The sequence below is a fragment of the Natrix helvetica genome, assembly GCF_964273705.1.
Source record: "Natrix helvetica genome assembly, chromosome: Z".
NCBI lineage: Eukaryota > Metazoa > Chordata > Lepidosauria > Squamata > Natricidae > Natrix > Natrix helvetica.
In genome coordinates, this window is record NC_138554.1 from 80,909,672 (window position 1) to 80,923,442 (window position 13,771).

Genomic DNA, 13,771 nt, shown 5'->3' on the forward strand with positions numbered 1-13,771 from the left:
AAACTTAAACATATCCTCTATTAAATTCAAGCCTAGTATAGGTTTGTTCCTGTTCTCAGACTGTTTCTTCTACTGTGCTCTCTTACCTACCTGCTTCAATATTGTATCAATATATTTGGGGATAAAAATCATGACAAAAAGAGATTCATGCCAATTTCTATGTAGTAAACAACCTAATGTAATGATCAAATACACAATAATATATTACCTGCCCTCAAAGATTTGTATAAATCATTTGATGGTGTTCTTTGCCAACGTTCCTTGAATTTGTTTTTCAACTCATTATCTGTTGCTTCTTCTTCATCCAATATCCTTAGTGACTTTCATTGTTTAAAAAAAACAATTAAAATAATTTTAGTTCATATTTTAATGGATTGTTGCCAGCATGTTGGCTTAAATTATCTCTCATTAATAGCTATGACTTAAGCTGGTGACTTAACGAAGAATTAACTTAAAACCTAAATAATGTATATCTAAATTAGATACCAATTATATCAGCCAGGAGTTATTTGAACAATAAAATATCAGGGTTAATATTTCTTAAACTGGTTCCCACTCCTACTAAATAAATATTGCAATCCCCATCAATTAACTAATGAACATTTAAATGTGAACATTTACCCATTCTACCAAGAAAAAGGCATGTGATTTCTTAATAATGCAATTATTACTGCAAACATACCTCATCCAGAATCTCCCTATTTCTTTGCAACAATTCAGGAAGATCTTTCATCAGCTGATCTATTGCTTCAACGCCTCCCTGTTCAATCACTGATTTAGACTTCTGTAGAATGGATTGAGGAATACTATCTCCAGAAACATCTTCAATAGCAGCAGGAAGATTAAGGGATGCTAGCACTCTAGAGGAGATTACATTATTTCAGTTTACCATTTTGCAGTCACTTCACAACAAACATACAGCTTAAACAAGTCAATTTAGTGCTTTATGCCGATGCTAATTTTTACATCAACAAAACATTATCGGGCATCTTTACTGTTAAGAAAGATTTGTTTTGATTGGGAATATAAGGAATTCAACTATATATAAAGTTTCAATTGCATACCAATCAAAGAAGCCATCAGGAGAGACATTTTAAAAAACTGGACTTTTATTTTATAAATTGATGTTCTTGTTTGAGTTCAAAGAGGCATACACAAAAGAAGGAGTAACTATCTGGAGAGAGGATCAAATGGCCATCAGAGTCTCGTTCCCAATCCAATGTCTGAAATCAAAGGGTCTTTACTATGGTATTAATACAGTATATCAGCATTTATCAACTGCACCGCCAAATACTTTTCTGCTAATGCAAAATTTATCTAGAACCTAGCAGACACCAAAATAATCATCTCACCCATTTGCCAAATTGGTGGCCTCTCTCATCTGGCCTATTGATCTATTAACCAAGTCTGCCTTTCTTTGGTTGTAGACAGCAAGAGCTTGCTGTACTGCCATAGGAACCATCTTATCAAACAAATCTATAAAGCAAAACACTACAATTAGTAAAACAGATTCTTATTCTTGCTCTCTCGCCATTATTTATCTGAAATTACTGGACTTTATGCTCCCCATTATCTTTTCCCTCCAAAATAAGATCCACAAAGAATCAACATGTGAACTTGTTAGTAGTTTTACTTATACCCAAAAACATGAATAAAGAGGACTGCACTAATGAACCGCCTCAAGATACTTCCACCTAAAATTCCAAGTGATATTATTTAAAGATTATCTAATTTTATTCTTACCCTATGAAACATTTGAACTATGGGATTTAGAGTAAAGGTAAGGTTTTTTTAATGTGAATGTGTTGAAATCTACAGTACTTTTAATGCAAATGCAATGTCATCAAAGTAACTCACATATTGCAAGCTAGACATGTAACTGTGATCTTGTATCACCAAGAATGTAAATGTTACATACCTGTTTTCAGAAGACTTGGAGCCTATTTGATAATATTTCACATTGAGTTTTTAAAACAAAGGGATTACTAAAACTTTGTAGAAGACAGATTATAGATTTCATTTGTATATTGTATATTCTTTGAAGCACACTTAAAACGAAATTGGTATTCATTAAGAACATATCAAATGCTTCAAACACTTGTACAGATACCGTTTCCCCAATAAGTCCTATCAAAAAAATAAGCCCTATCATGTTTTTATGTGTGCATCTAATATAAGCCCTACCCCCATATAAGCCCTACTTAAGAGCCTGCACAGCTGGCCACAAGCACGTCAAGCAGTCTCCTGCCCTGCTGTGAAGAAGCAGAAGTGGGGCCTACAGTACATTCAGGGAAACATGGGTAGTTTAAAATTTTTAATGATATCAAATAATATACTGCTGAATTGATATGGACAATAAAACAAGTCCCCATTTGAAAAATACAAGTAAAAGTAAAGCTAATCCCACTCCAACTGGGTTGACATTCAAGAGAAAGACAACACAAATAACTTTAAATTCCAAAATCAGAATGGGATTGCTGAAGTCATGTGCCCAATATCAGAATGCAGTGATAATCACACTTACCTGTAAACTTCTGACTCAGAGGGAGAGTAACGGGAGTTGCTTTCACAAGACTGACTTTTCCTATTGGTTCAAGATCTTTAAGATCAGGAACTCTATCGTGATAGATGAAGTCATTATCCTTTTTTGCAGCAGTAAGTGCACGGTTGATTTTGTCAGACAAGTCTTTAACATTTATATATTCATCATAACGAGATGTCACTGTTTTTACAAGATCCGCAGCATGCTAAATTAAAAACAAAACAATCTGAAACAGACAGTTTTGTAATAACTGAATACAATATTTCTGTAATATTTCTGCATATTAATATCACTAGTTGTCAAATTACAAAAGTGGTATGCATAATGAGTAGTGTTTGTTCATGAATTGACTTATATTTCACTCAGAATTTCCAGGCATATCCTTTTTGTTTTATTGGATTTTGGTTTGGTTTTCCAAATGCCAGCTATGATAAATGGCCAAGTACTAAAGAGTTTTTACATATAAGTTTCACAACAACAAATTATTTTGATTGTTTAATAATCAATTATTACTTGGACATCATATGCCTTTCACATTGGCAGTAAAATATTCTAACAGAGATTTACCAATTTTAAAGGTCCAATTTAAATCTTACCCACTGAATATAATAGTAGGAGGAGGAGCTTCCGAGGCAGATGGCGGCTGCCGTGTGAGCTCCGCAAAATTGCGGAGGGGTTTTCCATCTGGGAGAGGTGCTGCCGACCCCTAATGCTACTCTGAGGGTCGTGCTTTGTCGACGACCACCCCCCGATTCTGCCCTGGCCAGGAGGGGCCGGGCAGGGCGTTTGGGGCGGTCAGCTGGCTAGCGAGAAGCTGAAACACCGAAGGACGCCGAGGACGCCGAACGCGCCAGCGCTTAGGCGGAGAATGGAATGGAGAATGGAGAATGGAATGGAGTGGAGAAGGAGAACGGAATGGAGTGGAGAAGGAGTTATGGAATGGTTTGCTGGCTGTGGCTTCCCATCTGGCTAGTGAGAGCACCAGATGGGGAGCGTGGAGCGCGGAGCTGATCGTGGAGCGTGGAGCGCGGAGTTGAGTGTGGAGTGTGGAGTGTGGAGCTGAGCTGAGTGTCAGGCGGCTAGAGAGGAACGGAGGAACGGAGAAGAACGGAGATACGAAGTGGGTCTCGTTTGGCTGTGGTTGCCCGTCTAGCTGGTGAGAGCGCCAGACGTGGAGCATGGAACGGATCATCTGGCACCAAACAGAGAACGGAGTGTGGGAGGCGTGAGGGAGAAGCGCGGAGAGGCTGGAGAGACAGGAAGATGATGAGAAAGATTGCAAGTATGTCGGTCTGTTGGTGTGCTGGCGTGTTGGCGTGTGGGCGTGCTAGCCGGGGCGTTGGCCAGAAACCTGGAGGACTGCCTCGTTGTGTGAGAGGCGAGAAGGGAGATGGAGGAAGATCTGAACGAAGCAGCTATAGGAGGGGTGAGCCGGTTAAAGTCTCTCAGAGCAGAGCAGACACAACTAAAGGGCAAACCTAGAATCTAGGTTTGAATCCTTGATACTATTCTGATTGTGACCTTGGCGTTTGCTTTTAACATCTTTTTAAACATCTTTTAAATATCTGCTTTTTAACATCGTTTTAACATCTGCTTTGCCGGTTCCTACACCATCTTGAAACTCTCCTGAATGAAACCCGGGGAGGCGACTAGCCCATCAACTCACCCTTTTCATCTTGGGTCAGGAAAACCTTCTCGACAAACAAATGATTTTACATCTATTTCTTCAGCACCAGTTACCAACTAACTGTACCCCATGATTCCATTTCTATGTACACGAAGCCGGAATTACTGCGGCTGCGGGAATCCCCTTTCTCGCAGGTCTGGCCTTCAGCCCTTTCGAGGGCCCACCTTGAGGATGGGTTTATTAACCCTGAGAGGTGGAGGAAGCGCAAATTAAGGGGTTTTTTAATAAAATATTTTTTAAGAATTTGTAGGGATCCTGGGGTTGGGGGGTGGGAGGAGGGGGGGGAACAGGTCAGGAGGGATGGTAGAGCCAGGCATCTAGGTGTGGTCGAAGGAGGAGGGAGCGGAGTGGGGGAGGAGAAGGAAGATAGCATTCCTGTGCAGGGCACTTTAATACCAACGGTCGTAGGGAGGGGCAGGTGCGAGGACAGTTTAAGAGCACGTAGTCGGTTGGGAGACCGGGGTTTTTGGTCATTCCCGGTCGTTTGTACCAACCCCTGCATACTAGGTGGTCAGGATCTACAGACCCAAGGCCTGAGACTGCTGTTATGCAATGCGAGGTCCGTTGTCAATAAGGCCCCCCTCATCCACGATCTAATTTTGGAGGGGGACCCGGACCTCGCCGGAATAACCGAGACCTGGTTGGGCCACGAGGGAGGTCTACCCCTTGTGGAAATGTGCCCTCCAGGTTATCGAGCATTTCACCAGCCTCGGGCCCAGGGAAGGGGCGGTGGGGTAGCAGTGATTATCCGGGAAGACTTAGAGCCGAGAGAGTTCACTGTGCCGCAGACATCCGGGTGTGAGTCCCTCGTCGTGAGATGGGGCCCAGGGAGGCAGTTGGGCCTGCTGATAGTATACCTGGCTCCTCGCTATACTTCAGCGGCCCTGCCCGAACTCCTTGAGCTGATCTCATCGGTGGCGGTTGAGACCCCCAAACTTTTAGTGATGGGGGATTTTAATCTGCCGTCGATGGGAGAAGCGTCTGAGGGGGTTCGGGAGTTCATGGCTTCCATGACAGCCATGGACCTGACCCAGTTAATTCAGGGCCCTACTCACGAGGGAGGCCACACCCTGGACCTCGTTTTTGTCTCTGGCCAGTGGACGAGTGATCTGGGAATAGGGGATCTAGACACTATTCCCCTGTCATGGTCGGATCACTCACTTCTCCGGCTGGACTTCCCTGGTGCCACCCCCCGCCGCGAGGAGGCGGAACTGGAAGGTATTAGATGGTTCCGCCCCAAGCGCCTGATGGAACCGGATAGGTTCCAGACGGAACTTGGGCCACCTACTGTGGACCTGACCCGCCCCCGAGTGGAGGACCTGGTAGACGCATGGAATAGTGCGACTACCGGGGCCCTAGACCGGGTGGCGCCTTTGCGGCCTCTCTTGCGGCGACGAACCACCCTGGCACCTTGGTTTACCGAGGAGCTAAGGGTGATGAAACGCCACAAGAGACGCCTAGAGAGTCGTTGGAGATCCTCCCGTTCCGAATTTGACCGAGCACAGGTACGAGCATATTTGAAGACGTACCTTGTGGCATTAAGAGCGGCCAAACGTCAACATTGTGCCGCTCTTATTGCGTCTGCAGATAACCGCCCTGCTGCCCTGTTTCGGGTGACCCGTTCCCTCTTGTTTGAGAGACCACGGGAAGCCCCATTACAGGGCAGAGCAGAGGAGTTTGGGAATTATCTACAGGATAAAGTCGCTCAAATCCGGATGGGATGGACCCCTTTCAGTGATTCAGTAGAGACGCCCGTTGCGAGTCTTGAGGGACCGCTTTGGGAGGAGTTCGACTCGGTTGCCATCGAGGATTTGGACAGGTTGCGTGGACGTCTGCGACCTACCACATGTTTATTGGACCCGTGTCCCTCCTGGCTTGTACTGGCATCCTGGGAGGTTACGCGCGACTGGCTCCTGGGCCTGGTGAACGCCTCGCTGGGTGAGGGTTCTCTACCGGCCGCCTTGAAAGAGGCGGTGGTGAGGCCCCTGCTCAAGAAGCCTTCCCTGGACCCAACGGACCTAGTCAATTATCGTCCAGTCTCCAACCTTCCTTTTTTAGCGAAGGTTGTAGAGAGTGTGGTAGCACAGCAGTTCCCACGTCACCTGGAGGAAAATGATTATCTAGACCCGCGCCAGTCCGGCTTCCGACCCGGGCACAGCACAGAGACGGCCTTGGTCGCATTGGTTGATGATCTCTGGAGGGCCAGAGATAGGGGTTGTTCCTCTATCCTGGTCCTATTAGATCTCTCGGCGGCGTTCGATACCATCGACCATGGTATCCTGTTGCACCGGCTAGAGGGGCTGGGAGTCAGGGGCACCGTCTTACGGTGGTTTGGCTCCTACCTCTCTGATCGGACGCAACGTGTGTTGACAGGGGAGCAGAGTTCGACCCGGAGGCCACTCACATGTGGAGTGCCACAGGGATCGGTACTCTCGCCTCTCCTGTTCAACACATATATGAAACCGCTGGGCGAGATCATCCGTGGTTTTGGGGTGGGATATCATCTGTATGCTGATGATACTCAGCTATACATTTCCACCCCGAACCACCCCAATGAGGCCGTCGAAATGATGTCCCGGTGTCTGGAGGCCGTACGGGTCTGGATGGATGGCAACCGACTAAAACTCAACCCTTCCAAGACGGAGTGGCTGTGGCTTCCGGCCTCCCGGTTCAACCAGGTGTTTCCATCTCTGGCCATCGGGGGCGTCCAACTAGCCCCCATGGAACAGGTGCGCAATTTGGGCGTCCTCCTGGATGCCCGGCTGTCCATGGATAACCATGTAACAGCCGTGGCAAGGGGGGCGTTCCATCAGGTCCGCCTGATGCGCCAATTGCGCCCCTTATTGGACCGGGATGCCCTACGCACAGTCACCCATGCGCTAGTGACGTCTCGCCTGGATTACTGCAATGCTCTCTACATGGGGCTTCCCTTGAGATGCACTCGGAGACTACAGTTGGTCCAGAACGCGGCCGCGCGGGTGATTATGGGGAGGACTAGGTACTCCCCTGTAACACCTCTCCTGCGCGAGCTGCACTGGCTTCCTGTGGTCTACCGAGTGCGTTTCAAGGTTTTGATTATGATCTTTAAAGCGCTTCATGGCACAGGGCCTAGTTATATGCAGGATCGCATCCTGCCCCACACATCCCTACGACCAATTCGCTCACACAGAGAGGGACTTCTCCGGGTGCCGTCCGCCAAACAGTGCCGGGGGGCGACACCCAGGAGCAGAGCCTTCTCTGTGGTGGGCCCAGCCCTGTGGAATGACCTCCCCCGTGACATCAGGATTACTTCCGATCTCCGCTCCTTCCGTGTTCAGCTGAAGACCCACCTCTTTCAATTATCTGGCCTGGCTCAATCGTAATTATTCTTATTCCTCCTAACTGTTTTTAAATTGTATTTTAAACGTTAAATCTTAATTTTATATCGGGTTTTTACAATTGGGGTATTTTAATGCGGGTCTTTTAACTGTCTATATGATGTAAATTGTTTACCTCCTCCGAGTCCGTGTTTGTGTATCTGTATGTATGTTCTGTATGTACGCCTATGTGTTTTATATATTTTCTGTGTTTTATATGCCCCATTGTACGCCGCCCCGAGTCCTACTTGGAAAGGGAGCGGCTAATAAATTCAAACTTATTATTATTATTATGCTGATAATGCTGTACTTCTGTGCCAAACTCCCATAAAATGAGAACAGCAATATTTAACTTCTTAGTATAGGATGACACTTTTGATCAATCAACTATAGCAAGATAGAATACTAGTTTTTGTTAAATATAAATGAATAGATGGCAAATCTATGGTAGTAAATTATAAATAATGTTCAATTTAAATGCAGATATAGTAGTCTAATAGCCATCAAAGTTTATGATATTAAAGCTCTAATATAATGGCTGATGGTTCTGAAGTCTTACTCCAATTTTACCAAGTTATCAGCACTATAGTTAGCAGCAGACCTGATTAAGGTACAGTTCAAAACCTGTTTTTTACCAATTACATAGGGTCTTAAAACCTGGTTTTGGTCTCAAGCCTGGGGGTTATTTTGTTTATAGAGAATGGGAACTGTGCAGTTGCACTATGGTTTTAATGGATGTTTTTAGTTCAGGCTGTTTGTTTTTGTTTTTAATTGTGTTAACTTAGTATCAGATTTTTTAAAAAGCCATTCAAGGTCTGCAAGGAGGCTATAATAAATTTAATAAAAGGAAATATCTTCAAGTTATTTTAGCGTCTCTCAAAACATTGTGCTTGATCAATTTAACTGGCACAGAAATAGGGAATCCTGATTAGTTTCATCTCATTTTCTTTAAATGCCTTATTAATTGTGGAGCTTGAAAAAGCAAAACATAAGACAAAGAACTTTGGGTTATGAGCATCTACAATATTTGATTAAATTATTAGACTTTTCTACAGGAAAACCTAACTTTTCCCTTTGTTCAGATATCTTTTGTAACTAAGTGAATTGAAGCCTTAAATAATTTATCATCAGCAGTCTTGGAGGATAATTTTACAGTATTGTATTGTAAAATATTGTATGGGAGACAAAATCTGTTTTGTGCTATTGTGTAGTTTATTTATTTGTGTCACTCATGTCACTGTTTGGAGTATCTAATATATTAGCAAGTATAGAGCAATTATTTCTTTTGTGTGACAAAATATATGCAGTGGCTTTTTGAATGTTCCAAATGATATTTGAAGAATTAAGTTAGTAATGAGTAATTCAGGTCCTCAGCAGCAAAAAAATATGACTAACAACACATTCCTCTGTTTAGAAATTTCTTACAGCCACTTTGAGTCTAATGAAATATCTAGAGATCTTTGTTTGCCCATTTCCAAGTGTCAGCATTTTTCATACAGGATGCTTCATTTTTCTGAGACGTCCTACTTATTTCTAGGTGCTATCAATTGCCTCTATTAAACAGTAATGCCCACAAAATTATGAACGAATCTACCTAGAAAAGCTCTCAGAAAACAAATTAAGATTTTTCTTAGTGCAATTATAATTGAAGACTATATTCTTTCTTTCCTATGAAAAATATTACTCACTTGCAATCTTGCAATTTCTTCACCAAATTTCTTCTGTTGCTTTGCCAGTACAGATTGATGGTACTCTGCATGGGCTTGCATTATGCAGTGTTTTGCAGCCAGAAGAGGGAACACCTCCTGGAAATAAAAATACTGACCAAGGGAAAAGTCCAACCACATAAACCATCACAGACAACATGGGATGCAGGAAGAAAAGGAAGAACATGACATTAGACACACCCAATTAATGTTTTAGATAAGGCCTGGGAGATGAAAGATACCAACAGGCAGCAATTATATTTAGTGAAATTATGAATATTAATCTGAACAGTTAAATTTAGGAAATGTTAATTTGATTTAGAATTTTTCTAAATCATCCCTTTCATCATTCAGGTTAGCTTAGGAAGGATTAAGAAATCGAATATGCCTTAGGAACTATCGCAAGGATATAGTAGTTACACATTACATTTATGAACCCAAATTAAACAAATTATCTAGACCTTAAATTATGAAAAACTAGCTTAACATTCTTGAGAAAAAATGATGAATTAAGTCCAGAGAGAAATGGGGTCACTAAATAAGCTTAAGCACATGACTACATATAAAAGGCTAACATGATCCTTATGGTAAAGATATATAAGAAAATTGCAAATGTGCATAGATCAATAAGAGATTATGTACAAGTGCCATATAAATCTTAATAAAGTTACTGAATTTTTTTAAATTACTTTACTTGCAATAACTATCTAAAATGTTATATATTTCTATTTGCTATTTTATTGGAAACACCTGACCTTCAAGAACATGAAAGTGAAGTATCATCAGAATACCTTTGGCTTGTCTATTCATATAGTATTGCAAAAAATATCACTAAAAAGAGAAGATGTCATATAAATATTAACAAAATTGAAAGCTAATAATACCACTTCTGTCTTTGGTCCATTTTCAAATAAATCTTTTTCTTTAAAAATGCACATCCATTTCAAACTTGAATTTCTATTGGTATCTTGAAAGTCAATTCTACAATCCTTTTAACCCCTAATAGGCTAACTTATTTGTTTATATCCTGTCTTTATTATTTTTACAAATAACTCAATGTGGTGAACATATCCAATACAACTTCCTCTTCCAATTTCCTGACAACAACCCTGTAAGATGAGTTGGGCTGAAAGAGTGTGATTGGACCAAGGTTACCCAGTTGGCTTTTATAGCTAAGTTGGCACTTAAACTGATGGTCTCTTCTTTTGAGCTTGGTGCCTTAAGCAGGTACAAGTTTGCTAAAAAATCTTACACTTTACATACTTTGGCTGTAAAATAAGATAAGAAATGAATGAGAATCATTATTTAATATATTGAAAAGCTAAAGATATTTAAATTTTTTGTGACTTGAATTAGAGGAACATAAATCAAAGTTTGGATGGCATGGTTACTTATGGTATGATACAAGTAAAGATAATATTGAGTTTAATAATCATTTTGTTAGACGTACTAAGTGTTTGTAATAAATATAACCCCAGAAGCTTTCTTTAGAAAAGAAATGGCAAAATGACAAAGCCAGACTGGTTGATATATGGTAAAAAAAATTATTTCAACTATGGCGACCCAACATTAAAGCTGAGGGAAGAACTTGAATCAGAAGGTTATGTTTGCCATTGGTTTACTTATCAACAACTGAAAGATTTAAACTGGATTAAAAGTGTTCTGCATTTGACTTTGTTAAAAATGAATTGGAAACTTCATTATGTGGAAATGATGAACGTATGGCTAAGATGTATAAAATGTTATTGAAATTGAATTTGGAAAATGAATATGTAAAACATTGTATGATTCAGAGGGCAAGGAATTTGAGATGCTTGAATATGCTTGAGAAAATACATGGATGAAGGGTTTAAGATTTACATTAAATTATAATCTAAAAGAAAAATTTCTATAAGATAATGTATCACTGGTATTTAACACCAGATAAGTTATCTAAGATGTATAAAAGTATGTCAAATGAATGTTGGAAGTGTAAAAGTAAAGAAGTGACTTTTTATCATTTATGGTAGACATCCAATAAAGCAAAAAAAATTCGGAGTATGATTCATCTTTTAATACAGAAAATTTTGAAAATGAAGATAAAGGTGAAACCAAAATTTTTCCTTTTGAGTCCAATAGAAAAAGCCCTTTAAAAATTTTTGGAACCTTGTTACTATATATGTTGACAGCAGCAAGACTATTGTATGCACAAAAATGGAAGGACACTTCAATTCCTACCATGGACGAATGGTTGCAGAAGTTGATGGAGTTGGCTGAAATGGCAAAATTGATATTTTGATTAAAGAAAAGAATATAAGTACTTTTGTTTCCACATGGAGACTCTTTCTGAACTTTGTGCTTGATGTGGAAAAGAATGAAACTTTGATTTTGGATTTTATTGATTAGACTGATAGATCCTTATAGAAAAGGCTAGTTTATATTATTATGAAAAAACAAAAAGATGTGATTTGATGTTAATGCCTTATTTTACTGCACAGAGAATCAGAAGTCAATGCTTCTTTTTCTTTTTCCTAATCCATCCTCACTTCTCTTCCCCCTCTTCCTCCCCATTGCTTTCCAATTTATTTTCATATATTGTATCTTATTTCATCTTATAACTCAATAAAAAATTTAAATCGGAAGAAGCTGGTAAACTTCATCCCCCCCCCCCGACTTTAATCAATAATTTTATTTCACTGGAGGGGGAGGAGGAAAGATAATGATTGGACCAATGTTACCTAGCTGGCTTTTATAGCTAAGTTGGCACTTGAACTCATGATTCCTTCTTTCTAACATTTTGCCTTAAGCAGGTACAAGTTTGATTGCTAATAAATCTTACACTTTACACATTGTGAAGTAAGAATGGTAGTAAATTCCTGATATTTTCAACTAAACTTCAAAGCAATGCATGCCCCAATAGCTATTTTAAGCAGGAAGATATATGTCTTCAAGTATACATATTCCAAGTTCAAACTTGTGCTATTGTTCCTGATAGTCTCTGCTCTCAGCAGCTATGCTATTATGACATATAATTGCATAAAACAACTTCTCAGCCTTCTAATAATTAAGTTTTTAAAAAGTGTTGCCAAATGAAGTACTCTGATAGCTCACTTTATAGCTTTTCCAAAATTAAATACAACAGTAAATTGTCTTAACCAAAGTATTATATTATGAAAGACTACAAAAAGTTGAGAAATTTTCTTCACTTTCCCAACTGCATCTTTTAAGCCCCAAATCAGCCCTGGCGTGTCTCCCAATATCCAAAAAGATGATGGGATGTAGCAAAAGAATCAATCTCCTGGTCAATGTCCACAATATATTCTTATTGCTTAAAAAAACCATAATTAATTATATCTCAAATTAAATGATATACAAAAGTAGCACATATAAATAAGAATACACTGAATTTTTATTTGCAAACACTCATACTGATTCAAGCATTCAAGCAACTCAGAATGTGAATATAAATATATTCTAAAGGAGCTCATTTGGCATTCTGTTTTCTGCTGTGTTTCTAAAAGCAACAAAATAAAGCAGTAACATCCTCATATTAATTTGGGCCAAACCAATATTAATTTCCTTGGTCACGTTAAGAACAGAGAAGATTGAACTAATTAAGAAGTGTGTTAAGTTGAAACTACATTTACTAAAAGAAGAAATGAACAATGTACCTAGAAAAACAGCCACAACATCCTATGTTATATTTAATTACAATACTTATATTTCTTATATGATATACTTGTAGATTAAATATAGTAAACTGGGAATGGATTTATGTGATACCTAGGAGGTACTGGGAATTATATATTGGTTTCACATACTGTAATTCGAAATTAACTGCATCTCTTCATCTCATTCCACAAGCCAAATATCAAGCAAGGATCATAAAATATTAGGAAATGTCACTGATAGCTTCAAGTCAGTAACTATCTCAGCATGTATCATATTTGTACTCCTTTTCTGCTGCCTTCAGCATGAAATTACCAACCTTGGGTAAGGTATCCTTGTACTGACACTGTTTGAATGCATCGCCATAGTAATCAGCAGCTTGATTTGTAAGTTTAGCTATGATTGCATCTTTCATTTTATCTAAATAAAAAAAGAACATATGTCAGTTTTGAAAAATTGATCCAGTATTTTTATATGAGCAAAATCAGTGAGCTACATACTGTTACCAGAACTTAAAGTTCTTCATGATTTTTGTAAATCAAACAGCAACAATATATAACTGTATACAATATCATTTTTAAAAATAGTACTTAGTTTTTAGTTGAAAACAAGACTTCTGTCAACTCCTAAAGTTGCCATAGTAAGGAGGGGGGGGGGAGAGCATTCCACACATACTTTCGCCTAGAGTCGGATCTCAGATTACTGCAGCAGACTTGGGAGGGGTGCACATCATTGAGGAATGTGATTTATGACACAGACTGAGGGGAGGGAAGGAACAGAGGTAAAGTTCAGCTGTATTTCAAATAAGGCTAAGATCTGACTGCACAAAAAA

At 39.9% G+C, this 13,771-nt stretch overlaps 1 protein-coding gene across 2 annotated transcripts in view; it reads right to left on the reverse strand.

Annotated features, from left to right (window-relative positions):
- PDCD6IP (programmed cell death 6 interacting protein) overlaps positions 1 to 13,771 on the reverse strand; it is a 73,667-nt gene that overhangs the window by 35,486 nt on the left and 24,410 nt on the right. The window contains exons 6-11 of one of the 2 annotated variants that reach the window (XM_081933457.1): positions 13,259 to 13,359; positions 9,274 to 9,405; positions 2,525 to 2,747; positions 1,353 to 1,476; positions 683 to 860; positions 209 to 320 (exon numbers count right to left, since the gene is read on the reverse strand). In XM_081933457.1, coding sequence (XP_081789583.1) covers positions 209 to 320; positions 683 to 860; positions 1,353 to 1,476; positions 2,525 to 2,747; positions 9,274 to 9,405; positions 13,259 to 13,359 — 870 coding nt within the window. The remainder of the gene's footprint in view (positions 1 to 208; positions 321 to 682; positions 861 to 1,352; positions 1,477 to 2,524; positions 2,748 to 9,273; positions 9,406 to 13,258; positions 13,360 to 13,771) is intronic. The other variant, XM_081933458.1, reaches the window with a different exon arrangement.